This window comes from Thermobia domestica, chromosome 5, assembly GCF_964235325.1.
Source record: "Thermobia domestica chromosome 5, izTheDome1.hap1.1, whole genome shotgun sequence".
In the NCBI taxonomy this organism is placed as follows: Eukaryota; Metazoa; Arthropoda; class Insecta; order Zygentoma; family Lepismatidae; genus Thermobia; species Thermobia domestica.
The window spans coordinates 205,247,070-205,266,720 of record NC_137458.1 but is presented as its reverse complement, the minus strand read 5'-3'; the positions used below and the strand labels follow the sequence as shown (position 1 = coordinate 205,266,720).

The 19,651-nt window shown below is 35.9% G+C and overlaps 1 protein-coding gene across 2 annotated transcripts in view; it reads right to left on the bottom strand.

Moving 5' to 3' along the window:
- Nucleotides 1-19,651, bottom strand: part of LOC145686362 (alpha-2-macroglobulin receptor-associated protein) — a 102,242-nt gene that overhangs the window by 40,141 nt on the left and 42,450 nt on the right. The window contains exon 4 of one of the 2 annotated variants that reach the window (XM_081759622.1): nt 11,805-11,912. The exons of the other annotated variant lie outside the window; for it this stretch is intronic. Within the exon in view, the coding sequence (XP_081615748.1) occupies nt 11,805-11,912 (108 nt within the window). The remainder of the gene's footprint in view (nt 1-11,804; nt 11,913-19,651) is intronic. 2 annotated transcript variants of the gene reach the window in all.

The following is a 19,651-nucleotide window of genomic DNA, read 5'->3' as shown; positions in this document are numbered from 1 at the left end:
GGATATTGCTCTCAATAGATTTGCGTGCACCGGAATATATTCACTGAACCCTCAGATATTTATAATACAAACCCTACTATCTCTCAGCAAACTTGATTCGTGTTGCAAGATGATACACTAGATCTACCTCTAAAGACCCACAATGTTCAACTTCATTAGAGGTTAAGGAAAATGGGGATACTTCTTGTTTATCGTCTGCAGCGAATCCTTGTTCTCCACATATGGCCGAGAAATCAGAATCTACTCGTCCATCAACTAGTAAAGAGCTCTCCATTAGTGAACAGTTATAATCATTGACGGAAAATCGTCACGCACCAGAAGAACTGAGTAAAGCGCGATTCCATATAAGAGGCAAATTGAAAGAAAAAGTGATTTTAGCAAATGAAGTAGCAAAGTAAGGTCACAAGAAGCTAATGAACCACTACACAGACAACGAGAAAATATTAACAAGAAAGCCCCACTAAATGTATAATTTATGGTGAAACGTTCAATGAATGCTGGGTGCAGTGTGAATCCTGCGATGGCTGGGTTCATGAAACTGCACCTCAATTGACTCAACAGATATCCATTACACGCTACCACTGTTAGCTTCGTGGATAGGTTTTCTTATTGTTCCTTCTAGGTGTAGAATATGATGTTTTTCAAACATCTTACGTGTTCCTTAGTGCTCGCCAATATTCCAAATATGTGAAATTTAGCGATCTGTATTGCCATTTGTCTATTTCATTATTTTAGCATTTATGTCCTTATGTTCAGTTTGTTAATAAAGTTCACATTCCATATTTCAGGCTTATTTCGGTGCAATTTTACATCTTTTTACCAAGAGGCAGTTCAATGTGTTAAAATGTCTGGGGCTACCTCCTTTCCCCTAAAAAGGTGAACTAATATTCACATGTTTATATTTCCAGGTTTACTTTCGGAAAATGCTTAGCACTCTTGAGTTAGGTACTAATTTGTGCAAAACAAAAAGTTGGACACCAGTCAAGTCCCCTCCTGAAATTGGCGGAGGCAGTGCTCCCTTACACCACCCTTCCGCCTTGTTACGGCACTACGAGTTTTATGAATCCTGATGCAGGGACGACCATGTTTTCAATGATTTTGTATCCATTCAGCACAGGTTGCTAGTATAGAACAGATAATTAGGCCCAAATGAAGATCAATAATACAGTGAGAGCAGCTAGATTCACTTCTTCCACTCTTGAATAAAATTCACAAAACATGGTTACTTCCCTTTGCAGTATTGCTACATGATTTGCTATATCTATGCGATGTGCATTGTTAAATCAGTGTACAAAAGCATTTTTTCTCGCTATAAGTGAATGTCGCAAAAGACCAACCAAAGATACAAATATCTACCAGGACAAACTATATAAAATCAATAGATTTCGTTCTGAAACAATCACAGGAAAATATGGATGTTATCAATATGGTTGTGTAGCATGTGGAAAACATTTTAGATATCAATGTTCAGCTAGGAGCGCACAATGTAGGGATTGCAACGAATATAATCATTTTGCACACTATTGTCCAAAAGGTATACAAATAGGTACATAAGAAGAATCAATGAGTTGCCTGATGAAGATATTCAGAAGGAAGACAAGATCTTCATCCTTACTGAATTACAGAAGAATTAGATGACAGAAGCAAATACGAATGTAGAAAATGAACGAAATTTTAGTTCAGTGGAGATTTTATGTTAAGCTCCATTCAGGTAGCCAATACAGAGAAGAAAATATGTTCACTAATAATTAATCGAATTTAATTGGTAAAACGAAATTCAGAGGTTAAACACGAGAATCTTGAACCAGAAAATCGATAACAGAGGAATCAGGTCTGTAGACACACCGACACACCGACAAACAGGTAGTAGAAATGGAATACCTTAGTATGAGTCAGGGAATACGTACAAGGTCAACAATAATAGAACGAAAGAATACAAATAACAGAAGTCCAAAACAAATATGGTAAACAGGTGAGAACAGAAAATAAAGTTACGAAAGAAAGAAACAGAAGAAAACAATACAGAAATGTAGATAGTAAAATAATAAGAATGTGTAAAAATAAAAGAAAAGGTGAAGATATAAAGTGATTAGTCAAGAAAAAAGATGTAGAGGATAAGTATAAAGAAATGATACAAAAAGATGATGGATGGAAGTCTGAAACACAGGTGAAAAAGAGAGTCAGAGAGAAAAGGAATGCGTACAAGTTTACTTTTGGCGCACCACTAGAAACAATTGTTAAAACTTATAATTCTTTTACTAATTTCCTTCTTATTATCCCCTAAAAGGTTTCCCTTGGCGACATGAAAATGTCTCACTTGGCATAGATAAAATACAGGGATGAATAATTAAATATTATAGTGCAAAAACTCAAACCAACCTGCCTTAGGTGGCCATTAAAACACGAATGCTATCCACTCGGGTCAGGGAAGAATAAAGCTGGTGGGTCCGTACGCTAGCGCGGGAATGCGTCCGAAAGGAACAAGTCTGTCAGCAGTCGGGGATATGTGCGCAAGCCAAGATGAAAAGAAATGGGTTTTGTCAATGGTACGAATTTCAATAGCACTTGTAATTTTTTTCCAGTAACGTTGCACTTGAACATATAAAATACAGGTTTTTTACATTGTGCAAAAATATGCTGCCAGTGGAAAATAACATCTAATAGTGCCATCTTTTATATACACTCACTTATTATATCCGGCGTAAATCACTTGTGATCATTTTATACTAGAACACTACACTTGTAAACCTATAATACAGAGTATTACTTCGTATTTCATTCTGTCGCCATTTGTTCCTTATAAACATGCCTGTCAATACAAAGAATTGAATTTTACATGTAAATAGTTCAAAGTGTCGTGCGCCAAAGCTACACCTGCACATAAGAATGAGATACAGGTGAAGACTGGGGTTAAGAGGGAAAGAAGCTGCAAAAAGAAGTGAAAAGGGAGAAATTTTTGTATGATGGTTATTAGTAGCGAAAAATACATTAATGAAGTGCCATCTGACAAAGTAGAAGAAGAGAAGAAAACGGAAAAAAAGTTCTGATATAAAACAGTTGAATATTTGTTGTTTGTAGTTGAAAGATAAAGTGTTGAATGTTTGTTGATTTCGGCTCCTATTGCCTATTATTTCGTGTGCTTGAGGGAACTCAAACGATGTTTTCGAATATCGTAGCTTTTGATATGTTAATAGTATTGAGTGAAGTCGGGAGAATTATCGCGAGGCTGCGCGGCTATATGATGAACGGTTTCTCAATCGTGCTGGGCAGTCGAGGAAAGCGTTTCGTCTTGCACTTGATGTGCAGAGGACTGGGCATGTCCCTTCTCAACACAAAAGACGTCAGCAGATCAGGTGCCGTGTTTAGGATAAACGGTCTCCCGGCATCCTTGCTGCAGTCCATGTGGTTCCCCAAATCTCGAAAACACGATTCGCCAGGGATGCTGCGATAAGCAACATGACGGTTTGGAGGATTCTGCTCAACAACGTGCTCCATTTTGACCATGTTCATCTGAATCAGGAACTCCGAGAACAAGATTTACATATCCGTCTAGTTTTGTCAGTGGATGAGTGCCAGGAAACCCATGTTTCCACCGGGACATTCTGTGGACGGATGTAGCAACCTTCAAGAGTAATGGAGATGTCAGCATACACAACGCACACTACTGGTCCAGTTTGAATCCTTTTTTTTTTTTTTTTTTTTTTTTTTAAGTGTCTACGTACACTACGAACAGAGAAAAATGCCTGTGCCGGTGGACTGATAGTAGCAATTCAACTTCAAATAACAGACGTAGATCCCAAACCGCAGCATTTAACGATAAGTGTTTCCCGTTAAAGTTGTTTCTATTTCAATAATACTTCCAAAGAAATCGAAATTGATACCAATTTCCATTTGAAATTTTGGAGTTGACCACCGTGGATGTATCCCCGCTACGCCAATTGATATAGAAGCATCACCATTAATTCTTCACGTACGATTTGGTCATTCAGTTTTTTGTTGTTTGAAGTGTCTGCGTGTACTACGAACAGAGGAAAATGAGTGAGATGGTAATTGGTCTTAAGTGGCAATTCAACAAATAACATAAGTAGATACCAAACCGTAGAATATGACGAAAAGTGTTTCCCGTAAAAGTTGTTTCTTTATCAGTAATACTTTCAAAGAAGTCGAAATTGATACCAGTTTCCATTAAAAATTTTGGAGTTAATCCCTTTGATGCATTCCCGCTACGCCACTGGATATGGGAGTATCACCATTTTATTCTTCAGATACGATTTAGTCATTCATTTTCTGTTTGAAGTGTCTCCGTGCACTATGAACAGAAAAATGAGTTTACCGGGTTGTCTGATAGTAGCAATACAACAAATAATAGACGTAGATCCGAAACCGTAGAATTTAACGAAAAGTGTTTCCCGTAAAAGTTAATTCTTTTTCAATATTACTTCTAAAAAATCGAAATTGATACCATTTTCCATTAAAAATTTCGGTGTTAACCCCCTTGGTGTATTCCCGCTACGCCACTGGATATGGAAGTATCACCATTTGATTCTTCATGTACCATTTGGTCATTCATTTTTTGTTTCCAGCGTCTACGTGCACTAGAAGCTGAGAAAAATGTCTAAGACTGGTGTCTGATACACCCTCTTCCCCTCCCTACATTGGACCGTCAAACTAAAATGATAAAAGTCATCCCAGGTCCGAACTTCATCCATGTTGAAAATTTGAATGAGATCGGTTTGGTGATTCCAAAGTTATGAGGTTTTACTAGTATATAGCCGCTTCGCTGGGTGAAATGAAAATTTAAATGCACAATTCCGTGTCTCATGTGTTCTGTACCCGTGAAATATGCTGTTTTCGTTTTTAATGGCATCGAATTAAACTGCATCGGAAAGATTATTGATCACCTCGGCGATCCCGAATACCACGTATTCGACGCTAATATTAATCATTTTCGATCATTTCATTATCTCCCAAGCTACGGGGCTGAGTTTGGTTTCAAACGGGATCGGAAGTGTCATTCTTCATCTCAGCGACCCTAAAAACTACGGATCAGACACTAGTGTCGGATAATTTTGAACATATATATATATATATCCCCCTCCTCTTCTTTCATGTTGTGCGGCACGGCATTGGATGTGTTACAGGTCATCTCAGTGACCCAGGAAACTATGGATTCGACACTAATATGGGTTATTTTTTATTTCCCTCTCCCCCTCTCAGAAGACGCGCGGCTGAATTTGGAATTAACACCATACGAAGTGTCATTTTTCATCTCGGCGATCCCAGAAACTATAGATTCAACACTAATTTCGAATCATTATATCCCCCTCCCCCACGTTGCGGCCTATGTCATCGGAAGTATCATTGTCCATCTGAGCGACCCCAAAAATGTGGATTGAGCACTAATATCTGTCATTTTCGACCATTTTTCAACGTTTTACTCCCCCTCAATCAAGTTGAAGGTTTGAATCTGAATTTAAACGGGATCGAAAGTATCACTGCTCATCTAAGCGACCCAGAAAACTATAAATTCTACTGATAGTGGACATATTCGACCATTTTTAATATATCTCTTTCTCCCCCTTCTTCAACTTGTGGAGCTGATTTTGGATTTAAACCGGATCGGAAATGTCTCTGTTCATCATAATGATCCCGAAAACTATGGATTAGACACTAATATTGGTCATTTTCAATCATTATTATATACAACTCCTCCTCCCCTCAACCGTGCTGCGGCACACGGCGTCAAAATTGTCACTGTTAATCTCAGCAAATCCTAAAACTATGGATTCGACACTAATATTAGCCATTTCCGATCATTTTTAATGTTTATTCCCCTCCCCTACGTTGCAACTTCCTCCTCCTCAACTATCAGGGCTGAACTTGGATTGTTACAGCATCAGAAGTGTCACTGTTTCTCTCATCGATCCCGAAAACTATGGATTCAACACTAATATTGGTCATTTTGATCATTTTTAAATTTCTCCTCCTTCCCCCTCCCCTACGTTGCATCGTCAAAGTGAGTATCCTTAATCCCTGCCCGAAAACTCATGTATGTTGAAAATTTGATTGAGATCGGTCGGATGGTTCAAGAGTGATAAAGTCACAAAGGCAGTCATTTTTATTTTTTACATATATCTCCCCCTCCCTCACCCCTATGGTCGCTCGTCATAGTGAAACGATAAAAAACACCCAAGGTCTGACCCTCATACATGTTGAAAATTTGATCGAGATTGGTTGGGTGGTTCAAAAGTTATTAGTTTTATTAGTTTTTATTCATACGTTCCCCTCCTTTCCCTCTTCCCTAGGATCTACCGTTAAAGTGAAATTACAAAAATGTTTCCACATCCGAACCTTATGCATGTTGAAAATTTGATTTAGATTGGTCGGGTGGTTCAAGAGTGATGAAGTCACAAAGACAGTCATTTTTTTTTACATATATCTCCCCCTTCCCCTCCTCTATACTTGCTCGTCATAGTGAAACGATAAAAAGCACCCAAGGCCCGACCCTCATACATGTTGAAAATTTGATCGAGATTGGTTGGGTGGTTCAAAAGTTATTAGTTTTTATTCATGTCCCCCTCCCAACCCCCTTCCCTAGGATCTACCGTTAAAGTGAAATTACAAAAATCTTTCCACATCCGAACCTTATGCATGTTGAAAATTTGATTTAGATTGGTCGGGTGATTCAAGAGTGATGAAGTCACAAAGACAGTCATTTTTATTTTTTATTTATTTTTTTTTTTTTTACATATATCTCCCCCTTCCCCTCCTCTATACTGGCTCGTCATAGTGAAACGATTAAAAGCACCCAAGGCCCGACCCTCATACATGTTGAAAATTTGATCGAGATTGGTTGTGTGGTTCAAAAGTTATTAGTTTTATTAATTTTTATTCATGTCCCCCTCCCCACCCCCTTCCCTAGAATCTACCGTTAAAGTGAAATTACAAAAATATTTCCAGATCCGAATCTCATGTATGTTGAAACTCTGAATGAGATCGGTCGGATAGTTCAAGATTTATTAAGTTACAAAAATAGTCACTTTCAGTCTTATATAAATTGATTTTTATATACCTCCCCCTCCTTCTCCTCCCATACGTTGCTCAGTCAATTTAAAATTATAGAAAAAATCCCAGGCCTAAACCTCATCTATGTTGAAAATTTGATCAAGATCGGTTGAGTGGTTCGGGAGTTATTAAGTTTTATTTATTTTTATGCCCATTCCCCCTCCCCCCTCACTTTTACCATCAAAGTGAATAGCCTAAAACCAGCCCGGCCTTGAACCTCATCCATGTTACAAATTTGATCGAGATCGATCAAGCGGTTCAGCAGATTTAAAGTCATAAACATAGTGATTTTCAATTTTATATATATTGATATATTTTTATATACACACGTCTCCCTCTCCTCAGCTCTAGTAAAAAAAGCATTTTAAGCATAGGGTTATTTTTACGTAATATTCATATCCGAGTTCTTACTGTGAAAAATTCCTTGCTGTAGTTGCTATTTTTCTTTAACGTTTCAACAAATACTTGATTGGCAACAATGGTGAACGCAGCCGTTGGGAGTTTGAATTGCTCTAGTTCCTGCTTGGAATACACACGTAGATGGTACTGTGTCGGAATACACACCGATCGAGAAACGAAATTTTTCAGTCTGAGCACACACTTTACACACACAAACCGGCTGTATCCGTATAAACGAGCGGAGTCAAAAGAACTCGCGGGGGACCCCTATAATGGTCCTGCACGCGTTAAAAGTAAAAAACTTTTCGAGCAACCACTAAAAAATGCTCGCTTTGCAAAAATTGCTCAGAGTGCTGCTCTGTAGCCGATCGACCTATAAAGATTGGCGGGTTCACCAACGCACCCCCCCCCCCACACACACACAAAAAAAAAAAAAAAAAAAAACTTCCATAAAGTACGTTTGAGTGTTTCGGCCACACATCACGTCTTCGAGGGCCAACGGTTAGAGTTTTATTTCCCATATATCGAGTTACCTGGATAAAACGTTGAACTCGACAGTCTGCAATGTATATTACTGGCTCGTGAAAGAATATAATTATAAAGGAATACTCGAAGAGATATATTTAAGCTGTAGTTTCACATAACATTAGCCTCGATGCTCAAGCAGCACGTTAAACTTCCTCATATCTAAATGCTGCAACAACATCCACTAATACTACTTCAATCATTCATTTTCAACAATTTACTTTGACAGTTTAGATTTGAATTCTCTTGACTATTGTTTCTGCATAACTCTCTCTACTTTATTATGACCGAAACAAGAGTTTTACAACACTGAAATGGTAAAAGTGTGCAATTTGCTTAAGACACTTCACACCAAGTTTTCCCCCTCTTACTTGACAGCGATGTCTTAGAGTAGTGGGATAAGGGTTAGTTTCACATTCCAGTGGTCCAGTTTGATTGCCGTTGGGTAATTAAAGGAAATTTTTATCATTTGCAATGTCCATACTTCCAATGTAAGATAACATAGAAAATATTCAATTTCTCTCCGTCTAAGTGTTGATACGACTTTCTTCAGTGCACTCGCAATAGAACAGTGGCCTACAAGATGACGCCAGCCGTATTAACCTTGATTCGTACTGTATGGGAATGTAACGTGTTTAGCGAATAATTGATGAATACGTAAGGCATATCGTTATTATAAGTCAAAAATACGACTGATCAAAAACAAAGGTTATTATTTCACAGAAATTGCTTGTTTCTATTATTTCTTTTTTCTTCTACTACTACTGCTATAAATATTAATGTTTTAAGCAATTTACCATTTCAGATACCATATTCATCATTTCCATATCGACATTGACTTCAAATTGAATAATCAAAAACTTCATATAATATAAAATATGTAGCCAAATCTAAACTTCCCAATAATAATAATAATAATAATAATAATAATAATAATAATAATAATAATAATAATAATAATAATAATAAAGGAATAACAGATTTAGAATAGCAATTACGTAAACAATACCTTCCACTTAAGAAAAATAATTGCCACGACGGGATTCGAACATGTCTCTCTGCCATACGAATTTTATAACTTGCCAATCTACCACAAATTCCTCATACAAAGATAAGAAAATAAACTAGTAGTTACGGAACATAAACATAGAACTTTCTTTTTCTACACGTGTTGATGCAATTCAAAAAATGCGAAAATAATGTCTACCGGCTTTTCTTTGCAAATTAAAAGTTACGGTGAGGAAGAGTAGTAGTAATGTAAATCGGAACCAGTTAAAAACGATGAGGTAGTTTCAACTTGAAGAACGTTTCGTGATATTTTTCTCATTGACGAAGGTCTATATAACTTGTTTTTGAGTTAAAGAAGGAAATCTCGAGTAAGTCATTGTGAAACTCATAAGGAACGTATGCTTATACAAGCATTAGTATTTTGTGTATAGTCTTACATGCAATGATTTGAACTATCTAATAGTTTAGATGAAAGATGAAGTGACGCGGTAGGTAAATGGTTAGCTCATTGAACTTCTATTTGGCGGATCCGGGTTCAAATCTCAGCCGGGTTCAAACTTTTTCAAATGTTTCAATTTCAATGCATACTCAGTGCGACAAGCAAGATCTTCTCTCCTTCACAAAGAAAAAGATGTTGGAATGTGGAGAACTGGAGAAGGTCTCTCAATGGAGGCAATCATTTACAAACTTATTTCCAGCAGTTGTTCTAGATTTATATTTTCAGCTACTTTCAAGCATTTACTGATTCATGCGTGGTCAGTATTTTTATTTCTCTAAACATACAGTATATAAAGAAATAGTACATTACATACACAGCAATATTGAGATTAATATATGATGTTCTTTGGAAAACAGGATCCGAACCATAGAGATTCATCTTAGAATGGAGAATTGTTTCGTTAGCCACCTATTTTTACAATTTTACCTGCTTAAATATCTGACTACACCGAGGAAAGTTTGGTGTAAGTTGGGTTGCATCTATTTAGGCGTTCTCACAACTGCAAACTACCTGGACCCCAAGTAATGGAATTAGAGCACTTAGGGGAGAAATACTTTTGCGGTTGTGTGTGCAAGTTGTAAGCAGTAACTATATCGCACTTTATTTTTCTTCTTAATCGACAGAATTCCTCGCGATGAAGCTGAGTATGTGCATTTTCCTTACGTATTTATGAATAGTGATAAAGTTTGGTTTTGAATTTCCTTATTATTTCTTTTGTGAACTAACATGAGTAATTTCTACTGGATTTTATTTTGTGTGGTATTCATCTATCTATAATCTCATAAATAATCCAATATAATTGGTTAGTAGAATCCTTAACGTTAGTATATTTGTACAAGTAAGTTCAGTTAATTTTGGACAGTTCAGTATACAGTACTTCCAAATTGTAACTACAGAAAACTGGAACCAGATAGAAATTTGTTTTATTGGCACAGTTTTTACAGGAGTATGAAGACATTATTAATTACGGATGGTGTTTGCCTTCCTTAACTAAGAGAAACAACTCTCTACTGACTTTTATTATTATTTGGGGTTACTAAATTACGACCATTTTAGTAGGTGGGACCGAGATGTCCCGTGTTTCAACATAAATGTAGCTGACACTTCGTGAAAATATTACTTACATATACTTATTTCCGATTGAAAAGTAGAATTTATTTTTAAAATTAAGATCTTTCCTACTAAAAATTCTGCAACCGATGAGAGCACTAACACGACTCACACAAGGTTAGTTGTACGAAGCGATCACCTTGTCTCTCGGAGGCCTACTATACAACTACGCACGTTATTTAATTGCACAATAGACACATTGGTATTGCAGATTGGATCAATATAGAATGGATTCCTGCACTCACATACATTCATCATGTCATCCGAGGATCTTTAAACTACTACCAGCATGTCCTGTGCAGACAGTATATTAGCTTACCATCTACAAATACACCTGCAATGCGAGTTTCTTTTGAACCGTAAAAGCCTTTACCCACACAAGAAACATTTCAAATGAAAACACTTCAATTTATTATGTACGAATATCATTTCCAAAATAATATCTCCTAAACTGTATATATATATAAAGCTGAAGAAAGAAGAAAGAGGAAGTTTAGTGAAAATGGATACATGTGTAGCGCATCTATTAAGACTAGAACAGCTGAATTGCAGACTAACCTAAAATCGCTGTAAAGGGTCAACTTGACCTTCATACGAAATTCAAGCCCTATTACAGGCAAATAATCTTTTCATTGATAAATGATACTGAAATGAAGATAAATATTATTTTATTTGTTTCACCTGTGCTGTAGCATGAGTACAAGTTCAAGAGAGCAAAAAATTGCGATGTAACACACATTACGACGGGCTACTGAAAAATTCGTAACCCAACTCAGAAAGAGTGCAGGAAGAACGGTGATATTGTAATTTTAAAGAAAATATCTGTGTATGTACGAATACAAATTTTCATATTAATAACGAAATTCTCATTGTTTTTCTTAGGCCCCTTAAGTGATCATCTGTGCCCAACCAGCGAATTTCACGAACACTGAGATCAGAGCTGTCATCAAATGTTTGTTCCACCAGGGAAAGTCGAAGAAACAAATTTATGAGGAAATTAGTGAAATACTACGGGACACATTTCCGTCGTATGCAGTGGTGAAGAAGTGAGCACATTTTAACTGTGGTAAATATGAAAGTAAAAATTACCAACTCTCAGCTTTCTTAACCTCTTTAGGAAAGGTCAAGGTACTTATGAAAATATTAGTAACGGTACATTTCTTCACGAAGTTAAAAAACAATACATAGGTCAACTTACTTTCTGCGCTATCATCCCCTTCATGAACCTCTTTCATAATCGAATAATACTCATCTATTTTCTCTTGGTGGTGGGTGAATTCTTCTCGTAGCGCTCGCAACTCTTCAGCTGTGAACAAATGATTATATTAAACGAAATTCACTATCTAAACGCTTGTATAAATGTCTATACCATTAGATATTCATTTTCCTTTTAAGTCTTTTGGGTATAACTGATTTCATTGTAAGAATGAAGTCTACCCTAATTTCAAAGAGATAAGCACCCAGAATATTTCTTTAAGTAATCGTATGACAGACCATGAACTATCTAAATAAATTACATAACTGCACGAGATGTACAATAACAAGAAACAATCCAAATCTGCCTTTGCTAAATCATTACATATTTAATCAATAAATAAATAATATTCCAGTGTTCGCTAAAGAAAACTGAAAACATTTGTTTCTTTATTTATTCATACATACATATGGAAGGTGAACCATATGTTATCTTCAAACGCCCTTGTAACTTCTAAATTAATATACAAAAATCGATGAGTGAAAACGAAGCAAGTATCAATCGCAGGACATAGTTCGACATACTCTGTATTACTACCAGATAAAAGTATTGCCAACTCAATATAAAGCCTTACTTTTTTCAAATGGCACTACATCAGTTTATTATATATTCCAAATCCATAAATTAAATACAAACTTAAAGTACCAGATTTAGTATTCAATGTTGCGAATTAGGGGAAGATATAGTACCCACAAACAAAAAATTTCGAAGCCAATCCAACAGTAACAACGCAACTTTGACAGACGGGGAAATCCACATCCAAAGTACCTTACGGCCTAGTCCATTTCAACTCAAATTTTAAAAAAATCTGTCCAGTGATTCTCTCAGATTTTCATGAAATTTAAATATGTTATACTAGGTACAAAAATAAGGGACCCATATTTTTACGTTTTACTTTTTTTTTAAACCAAGTTATGCCCACTTGAAATTTTAGATCAAATCTCGCGCGCTTTTGCGGTCAAAATCTTTAAATGCATGTGTCTCAAGAACTGTTCAAGATATTTTCATTGTTTTGTTCCTCTGAAAGCTCTACAAAATGAGACTAAATTCAACTCTGTAAGTTATATACGTACTGAGCTATTATTGCTGAAAGAAAAAAAAAAAAAGATTCATTTTTGGGTCAAAAAAAAAAAAGATTCATTTTTGGGTCAGTATATCTCAAAAACCCCACCCTTAAAAATACATATTTTCAGGATAGATTCAACAAGATCTCAACATGCTTCTGAATAAACTTCAGAGAGAGTAAATGCTTGGTTCAGATGTTACCGCCTTGGTTATACAACACTGTTCAATTTTCTCGAGAATCTGAGCAGTCACAGAGCAGAATGGTTTTATTTTATTTATGTACCTAGGTATTACTGACTTCACGTAAGGTAAAATTAGCTTACGTTATCCGTGGTAAAGAGTACTACTATTTTGCAGTGAATTGAACTGAGATGTGCAAGCAATATTCTTATCATGAAATTTTTGGAGGAACTGCACTATTATAATCGTTAATATACAACAAATATAACAAATTATCTTTGTTAGTCCTTAACAATTATCTACATACAAATTAATTTTATTTTATTATTTATGTTTCAGGATGATGTCATAATAATAAACTCGTCTTATTTCTTCTTCAAATGAGAGCATTTCGAAATGTGGCTCAAAAGTCGCAACTCCAAGCCAATCAGAAGACGTGCTTCATTCAATTTTATAAACTCAGCTGGAAATTGGAATGTATGTTAAGGGTTGTGTACTGAGGGTTGAACACTTACTGGTATTTTTGTATCATTTCGGTAAAGTTCTGTGCACATCATTCTAAAAGTTATGGGGAAAAGGGGTGGAAAATCTGTGTTTTCTGGTGAAAGGTATAAGTGCCCAGTTTTCAACATAAACATAAAAATGTAGTGTACAAAAGCACAACATGTAGATTTGTGAAATTGGAAGGTATGTCCTTTATTGAAAAACTTATTTAAACATGATGATATATCCAGTGAGACTTTGGTTTGTTTCAACTCTTATCGCCGGCATTCCAACATGTTTGAAGTGAGTTCTGGCATCTCCAAACAAACAGAGTATGTTTCCTATGTAAGTGTAAGCACAGCAAATATTTTTACGGAAGAAAGTTATCCTGAATTCAATGTACTTGATGAGGACACAACATTTAACGAAACTGAAGAAGTGATGCAAACTATGAACACGACCATTTCCAGCCTTGAAATGAATGTAACACCACTGAGGGCACCTACTGCTGTAAAGCCTGAAAGAAGAGGAGCTTATGTGACCAGAAAACGAAAGCAACTGGTAACAGAATTTGAAGCAAAAACAAACTCTAAGTTGGCTGAAATTTATGATGTCCCTGTTCATGAACAAAATTTAAGTGCTCAGCGTGTAGTGTTAACTGCGAACAGTGGCATAAGAAGATAAATGCTGTCTTTGAAGGATGCGCTCTTACAAGGAAAAAGTACGATTGATGACAATTGTACCCAACAAAATAACGAAGACGGAATTGCTGTCCCGGTTTCCCCACGTGACAAAGCACTTAATAGACAGATCCAGAAGAATACAACGAATGCATGGAGTATACCATATTCCTGATCCGTATTTAGGTCACCCATTACCTCCAGAAACTGTGACACTTGCAAAAAGTTATTACCTTAGTGGTGATGTTGATTGCTCTCTTCAGAGCCCCAATGCTAAGGACGTTGTAACAGTGATAAAAAATGGTGAGCGTATTCAAAAAGTTAAGCGCTTCTTAACAAGAACAATTAAAGAAATTTACCACAAGTTCACAGAAGACCATCCGCATGTAAAAATTGGCGTGTCAAAGTTTTACACACTTCGCCCGAAATGGGTTATTCTCCATCCACCAAGAGAAGTATGCGTTTGCATATACTGTGCAAACTTTGGACTCTGTTGTGCAGCGTTAAAAAGTTTCAGCACATCGCTATCTAACGACAAAACTGGAATCAGGCAACAGTTGCAAAATCTGGTGTTGTGTTCCTCTCCACGTCCGGGAAAGGAAGAAATCAATTCAGAGTCTCTTGGATTAGTGGAAAAGAAGGTGATGAAGAAATTTCATTTGCAGTGTGGGAAACAGGAAATCTAGTGAAGAAGTCAACAGAAGTACATGTTTTCACTGAAGAAGTACAAAGAAAAGCCATAGCCACAGAGAAGATGGTAGTTATAAAAGACTCTCATCATCTGGTGCTCCATTGGACGCTGAAAATTGGACGGTCATAATGAAAGATGAGATTCAAAGCTATCATTGGATAAATGACCAGGTCACCATATTTACAGGAGTTTCTTACTGTGCCAACAACACTAGAAGTTATGTAGTTGTTCGTGATGACCTTACCCATGATTCGGCACACGCTTTACTGCCAACAAAGATCATCTCCTGCACTGAAAATTTAGCTGACATTAAAACTTTCACAATGATATCGAATGGGCAGCGAGCCATGTTAAAAATTGTTATCAATTTCATGAACTCACAAACTTAAACTTCGAAAATAAAAAAATGGCTATATTCAGCAACAGGTCACGGAAAATCTGCTTGTGATGGAATAAGCTGAACAGTAAAGCATGTTGCAACGAAGCACAACCTGACATCAGAGCATTTGGAGTGCATTCAAAATGCAACAGAATTTGCTGCCACTGTTGCAACATATACGAAAGCCATCACCATTATCCATCTTGCATCCACAGAAGTTCAAAAATTTCGTGATGAAAAAATTGCTCAGTGGACCAGTGTACGGGATGTAAAAAACATACAGAAGAGTCTTTTGTGGTATGTATGTGACAAAAAAGTGTACACTGCACGCACAGCAGAACATGAGAAAGACGAAATTTATGTAGTTACAACATATATGCCAAGTGTTGTTTCATGTAAAATTCAATACATCAAAGTTGGCTCATTTTTGGCTGTGATTTATGATGATAATTAGTGGGTTGCAAAGGCTAAACAAGTTTATTTTGAACTTCAGGAAGTGCTTGTGCATTTCATGATGACCCATGGACCGGCCAAAGGCTATACGTTTCCAGAGGGGAAAAAACAGCGGGCTCATGAGTGTGCAATACCAGTGGAAAATATTCTCAAGATTCTGTCACCACCACATCCTTTAGGACAGTCAGGAAGACTTCACGGTATAACACAAGAAGAAGAATCTGACATTCAAAACGCTTTCATGTACAGAGCTAATTTGTGGTAGATCTGAAGAACGAAATATGTATAATTTCTCCGGCATAACCACAATTAATAAATGTGCTCTAACATCTGAACCAAGCATTTACTCACTGAAATTTATACAGAAACATGTTGGAATCTTGTTGAATCAATCCTGAAAATATGATTTTTTTTTTAAAGATATATTGACCCAAAAAATGGGTCTATTTTTTCCTTTTAGCAATAATATCTCAGTACGTATATAACTTACAGAGCTGAATCTAGTCTCATTTTGTAGAGCTTTCAAAGGAACAAAACAGAACTTGAACAGTTCTTGAGATACATGTATTTAAAAATTTTGATCCCAAAAGCGCGGGAGATTTGACCCAAAATTTCAAGTGGGCATAACTTGGTCAAAAAATTTTTTTGAGTAAAACGCAAAAATATGGGTCCCTTATATTTGTACCTAGTATTTAAATTTCATGAAAATCTGAGAGAATCATTGGGCACCCTCTGCCTGTCTTGAGATGGAATAGGCGTTAAATTGGTAATAATACTACATTCATGACATGACATTTTGAACATAGAGGAATACAAATGAAGGGTAAGGGGAAAAACAAGGAATGTCCATGTGCATGCTTCTTCAGGTGCTTTGTCCTATCTGTTGGTGACTCTTGGTACTATCTGACTGTATATGCCATGCTGCATAGATGTAAAAATATCCATGTAAAAAGGGGCAAAAAGTTTGACTATCCCTATTCTTTTTACGCTGTTTTCAATATTAAAATGCCGTTTTCTCGAAAATGCAATTTTGTGACATTCCTTCTTTTTCCCCTTACCCTTGGGCATTTTATACATGTACTCTGGTTTCTGTATTCGTTGTTGGTTGGCTGAGTTGGAGTCTTGTGTCCCGTTCAGCAGCGACGCTATATGGGACGTTGATCTACAACTGAATGTGGGATTCGAATCACATGAGCTCCAGCTAGGAATCGAACGTTTGTGTGTCCGTCCGAACGTTTCCGTCATTTGGTTAAAATGGAGAAGTAGAAAAAAGAAAGAGTGAAATGTGGCTAGCGCATGTGCCTTTATTGTGAACGAAATGTACGTTCGACTCTAAATAGAAGAGTACCAACGTACTAGAATGCTTCAGGGAACACTTGTAAAAAATAGACTTCATCCCATACTGCTTCATCCTATCGAAGACAGAAATACGAATCAGTAAGTTCGAATTTGAATATTATTTACTGATCCAAGCATCGAAAACTTGATACAAGCAAAAGAAGTTAGAGATACGCAATGAAAAGAACAAAGAAAAATGGAAATTTTCGACAGAAAAGATAATCAAAAAAGGAAAACAATTTTTTCTTTGTTCTTATTTTTCTGGACTTGACAGAAAGAAGAAAAATAAACCACACTGGTTCAGTTGTAGAGCCCTCACCTCTGCTACGTAGAGTTCTTGGTTGAATCCCCGTTCCAGCCAGGTGTGCTTTGTCGTGAACAAACACCGTGTGAGTGAGTGTACTCAGGCTTCTCCCGTTTATTTTCACTTTCTTTATTCTACCATTATCGTCTCCCTTAGCCTTAATACATAAATGGATGTTAAACTTAAAAAAAAAGAGAGACAGAGAAAGAGAGAAATCCTCAAAACAGAATTTTTCAAGAAATTGTTTCTTTCATCCAACAAAAAGAAAAATTCTCTTCTGTTTCTTTACTTCTCCATATAATTTTTCTCTTTCTGTCTTCGTTCTGCATTTTCTTTCTTGTGAAGAAGGGAAAATACTTGAAGAAAATGGGAAAAAGTATTTAAGAAGATGATGGAAAAGAAGTAGGGATAAAAACGTGAAAAAAAATGAAAACACTTTTTCTTTTCCTCATTTCTCCTAACTTTTCATTTGCTTCTTATTTTTCCCCTTTTTATCTGGCATTTTATTTGAGTATTATTTCTTCCATTTCCCTCTATATATAAAAGAAGAAAAAATGAAGAAAATGAAAGAAAAGTACTTAATCCCTCCAATCAAATTTTATTTATTTAGTCCATCTTTCTCCCCCTGTTTTCTTTCTCGTAAAAAAAAAAAAAAAAAACTTATTTTCCTTTCCCCCCTTCCCAGTTTTTCCAATATTTTGTTGATTCTTTGTCCCAAAAAGGAAGAAGAAAGGAAAAGGTACATGTCTTTTCTTGCTCATATTTTTCTATCTTTTCTGTTTCATTTTTCTTTATAAAAGAAAAACAGACAGAGCGAGAGCGAGAGAGAGAGAGAGAGAGAGAGAGAGAGAACGAAAACATTGGTGTTAAAAGAAAAATAAAATGCAAAGAAACAGAAAGGTTTTCTTTTCTTTCTCTTAAGAAGTTTTCTAACAGTGAGACAAAAATAATCTTTTTCTGAAACTAAAAGTGATACAAGAAAGCCGAAAGGGGGCGAAAAAGGAAAGAATTTCTTGTTTCTTCTATCTATCTGTCTTTTTCTTGCAAATTCTCTTTCACACTGTTTTCTCTCTTCTGAAAATGAGAAAAAGAAAGAAAGAATTATTTCTTCAATTTTCTTTTTTTAACTGAAAAAGTGAAAAAGCAAGCAGGAAGATGATGATCATCTTTCAAATGAAAGAAAAAAGAATAAGTAAATAAATTAAGAGAAAAAGGATAAAATATTAGAAAACAGAGATGAAAAAAATGATAATGGAGAAAAAAAGAAAAAGGGATAGAAAAACTGAAGAAACGTGATACAGGAAAGGAAAATGCTTCTCTATCCTTCGTCCTCTTCCTTTTTTCCATTTTATTACAAAAAGCAGAAAGAAAAATCTTTAGCTTTTGTTTGAAATGCCATTCTTCTCTTCTATTACAATTTCTCTTCTCTTTTCCTTTTTGAAAGAAACGATGAAAGGCAAAGACAAGAGGAACGGAAGTGCAAACGTAATGAAGGGAACCTCTTGCATTTTTCTTTTCTTTTGTATTTTAAAAAGGAAGAAAATGTGTTATCCTTCTTCATATTCTATTTAATCTTTCCTAAATAAGTATACAAATATTTATAGTTTTCAATACGTGGTGATTGCGGTATACAGCTCTAAAAAGGAAAGGAAAGAAACGAAGTTAAGAACAAGAAAGTAGTTTATCATTTTTATTTTTACGTTACTAAACACAAAACGAAAAATGCGGAAGCGCAGCTTTCTTTCCTAGCTAGCATGGAATAGGAATAGAGAAGGATAAAAAAGAAAAGGTGAACTAAAGGTGATGTAAGGAGAGGAAGCCAGCTGAACTAAAGGACCCAACTGTTAATACTAATACCCTAACAAATAATTAAAATTAGACAATTGCACTAATGTGGTTTACATGACAACCCAAAACATTGGGGGAACTATATGATATACATAATGCAATGCGTTGGCGATGTACAGTCCGCAGCAAAAAACTTGCAACATGAGCATTTAATGTTAATTTTATTGTGAAACGACTTTTGCTCCAAAATAAATGTGCAGGGGAGGACGCTGAGGTTTCTCCTGGCGTGATTCGTGCCACTTAGACGTTGATTACCTGAGCTGTTAGGCGTAGTTTCACAATAAACTTAGATGCTCATGTTGCAAGTTTTTTGCTACAGACTGTACAGTTGAAGGAAAATGTAACCAGTGTAAAAAAAAAAAAAAGGTG